The 2,752-nt window shown below is 47.6% G+C and overlaps 1 protein-coding gene across 1 annotated transcript; it reads right to left on the reverse strand.

Moving 5' to 3' along the window:
• Positions 1–795: 795 nt before the first annotated feature.
• LOC143497960 (nuclear factor 7, ovary-like) lies at positions 796–1,412 on the reverse strand. The gene has a single exon (XM_076993613.1). It carries the CDS (start codon positions 1,410–1,412, stop codon positions 834–836), a length of 579 nt encoding a protein of 192 aa, XP_076849728.1. The 3' UTR covers positions 796–833.
• Between the last annotated feature and the right edge of the window lie 1,340 nt (positions 1,413–2,752).

Raw genomic sequence — 2,752 nt, forward strand, 5'->3', positions numbered from 1 at the left:
AGGTGGGGTAGGTTGCATAGGAGATGCAGGTGGAGGTGGGGTAGGTTACACAGGGGATGCAGGTGGAGGTGGGGTAGGTTACACAGGGGATACAGGTGGAGGTGGGGTAGGTTGCATAGGAGATGCAGGTGGAGGTGGGGTAGGTTACACTGGGGATACAGGTGGAGGTGGGGTAGGTTACACAGGGGATGCAGGTGGAGGTGGGGTAGGTTAAACAGGGGATGCAGGTGGAGGTGGGGTAGGTTGCATAGGAGATGCAGGTGGAGGTGGGGTAGGTTAAACTGGGGATACAGGTGGAGGTGGGGTAGGTTAAACAGGGGATACAGGTGGAGGTGGGGTAGTCGGGGTCAATCTACAGTGGTGTAGTCCTAAAAAAATAATTGAGGGGTCGCGGCGAGTGTAAGTTGTTGAGCGTGAGGGGGGTTAGGGGTAAGTTGTTGACGGGGCGAATGCCCCCCCCCCAATACACCCCTGGGTTCAATTTGAGATGATGGAGATTTGCGTTTTAGCCAGCGCTCCATGTTTGCGTGACTGTGTATCAGTATCAGTGATTGTGTTGGTTCTGATTTGACTGGGAGAAATGCCTGTAAATCAGAAGGTTCTCGTAGCTCTGTAGAGAGAGGAAGAGTGAGCGCACCGAGTGCAGCGTCCAGTACGGAAGTCGGTCTGTCCGACTATCTGTCCGTCTCACAATACTAGATTATTCTTTTAGATAATAAAAAACTTAATTAACTTAAAAAACTTAATTATATTTATAAAGTCAAAAAATCATTTTTTACAGTGTATAATCTAATGTTCATTATTACATGTATGCAGAATAATTCAAGGCAACATTAACTTTGCTGTTCCACAGTTACTGATATCTTTGCTGGTAAGATCCTCATAGAAGAGGAACTGTAATTACAGAATAAAGGGAAAACAGTGTGAGTAAAAGTGTGTGTTATAGTGTGCAGGTGTGAACTGGTTAGAATATCAGTGAATGTCACTTTCCCCCTGTCCCAGTCCAGCTGAACTCTGACCCTCTGCACTTTCTCTGTAGGTGTGAAGTAGTGATCTTTCTGTCCTGGGCAGCGTGTCCAGTATTTGCCCATTATGTTCAGCAGACTCCACACTGACTCCCAGACCTCCCCCCCCTTTCTACATTCAGACTCTCTAATTACACCCAGTATCCAGCCATCACAGTCTCCAACATCAACATCCCAGCAGTGTGTCCCTGAGTTAAAGCCCTCAGAGCCCAGGACACACACACACACATCAAATCTCTCTGGATTATCAGGAAGCAGTGAGTTCTGTGGTCTGTATTCTACAGTAGTGAGATCATCAGACAGGTGGAGGTGTGGATGTGCAGTGTTGGGGGTCCAGAGTAACAGGGTCTGAGGAGAGAGAACAGAATGAATCATCATGTTCTTCATGTGTTTATGTGATGAGGTCACATCTACAGACTGCAGGCCCTTTACTCTGAGTGAAATGCTGCAGTAGGTTGATAAGAGGGAAGTGATGGTGATGTTGTGTGTTCACCACACACCCCTGCAGTACTTGTGTGCTTGTTGTTTTGACACTTGAAACTTTTATTCATTAATATATTTCTACATATCTTGTATTCATTATTTGAGTATCACATGTGACACTTAACTAGTGCAGTGTTACTGTTACACTGAGTGTCACACTGCATGTGTGTATTATTAGTGTCGGTGTACTGAAGTGTGTGTGTGTCCTCATTAGTGGGTGGATACCGTTACAATTCCCCCACTAAAGGGCGCTACTCCCAGAGTGACTAACACAAGTGGACTGTCCCCAGACTGAAGGACGGGACCAGAGGACGCGAGGACCACAGTGTCCAGACCCCCCAGGAGCAGATCCTCCAGGGAGGAGTCCACCGACGTGCAGGCATGAAAATGGGGTCAGGGGTTAAAAAGGTGAGAAGACCGGGGGGCGGGGCATGTGACGTTCATGGGGATACGGCGACGGGGCGTTGACGTGGGGGGCATTGACATGTGACGTCATGGGGATACGGCGACGGGGCGTTGACGTGGGGGGCATTGACATGTGACGTCATGGGGATACGGCGACGGGGGGGGGGGGGGGGGGGGGGGGGGGGGGGGGGTTGGCTGCTGGTGTACGGGGATACAGCGACAGGTGATGCCAAATATTACGGAGCCCGTAAGGTGACATCATGTAAAAAAATATAATAACGCGTGCCACAACTTACTAACGCGTGCAAACGAGATAATTAAGCTCGTGCGAACAAGATAATTAAGTATTACTTTATATAAAGCCAGGTTTACCTTCATTGGGCAGTCAGTTCGCGAACATCCCTGGGAAAAATAAACTTTGTTGCCGCGTGTGAAAGGCGACATTAGTATCTCGTTCCCACGCGTTTAATAAGTCGTGGCCACGCGTTATTATTTTTTACATGATGTCACCTTACGGGCTCCGTAAAATATAGTAAAATCCATTAAAAAAATGTTTTGACTGTCTTGTCAGTGGATTCAATATACGAGCCAGATCCCGTAAATGCGAGAAGCTGTTTTCGCCATTCCGGATGGCTTAGTCAAAACCATTACGTCTTAATGAACCAATAAATACGGCGAAAATGAGTGGTAAAAATACCAGGGTTCACGTGTTTTTATTTTCTAACATGGGCTAAAGCACAGGGTAGACTCAAACGACAAGCGTTTACAACTTCATCTTCAACCTTTTCAGCCCTGGCACGAATGTTATCCTCACACGTCCCTGGGATTCACCAGTTACA

The sequence above is a fragment of the Brachyhypopomus gauderio genome, unplaced genomic scaffold, assembly GCF_052324685.1.
Source record: "Brachyhypopomus gauderio isolate BG-103 unplaced genomic scaffold, BGAUD_0.2 sc117, whole genome shotgun sequence".
Lineage (NCBI taxonomy): Eukaryota > Metazoa > Chordata > Actinopteri > Gymnotiformes > Hypopomidae > Brachyhypopomus > Brachyhypopomus gauderio.

What these genes read in the sequence shown, in the direction of transcription:
- LOC143497960 (XM_076993613.1), bottom strand. Translation starts at nt 1,412, where the DNA reads ATGAAGAACATGATGATTCATTCTGTTCTCTCTCCTCAGACCCTGTTA.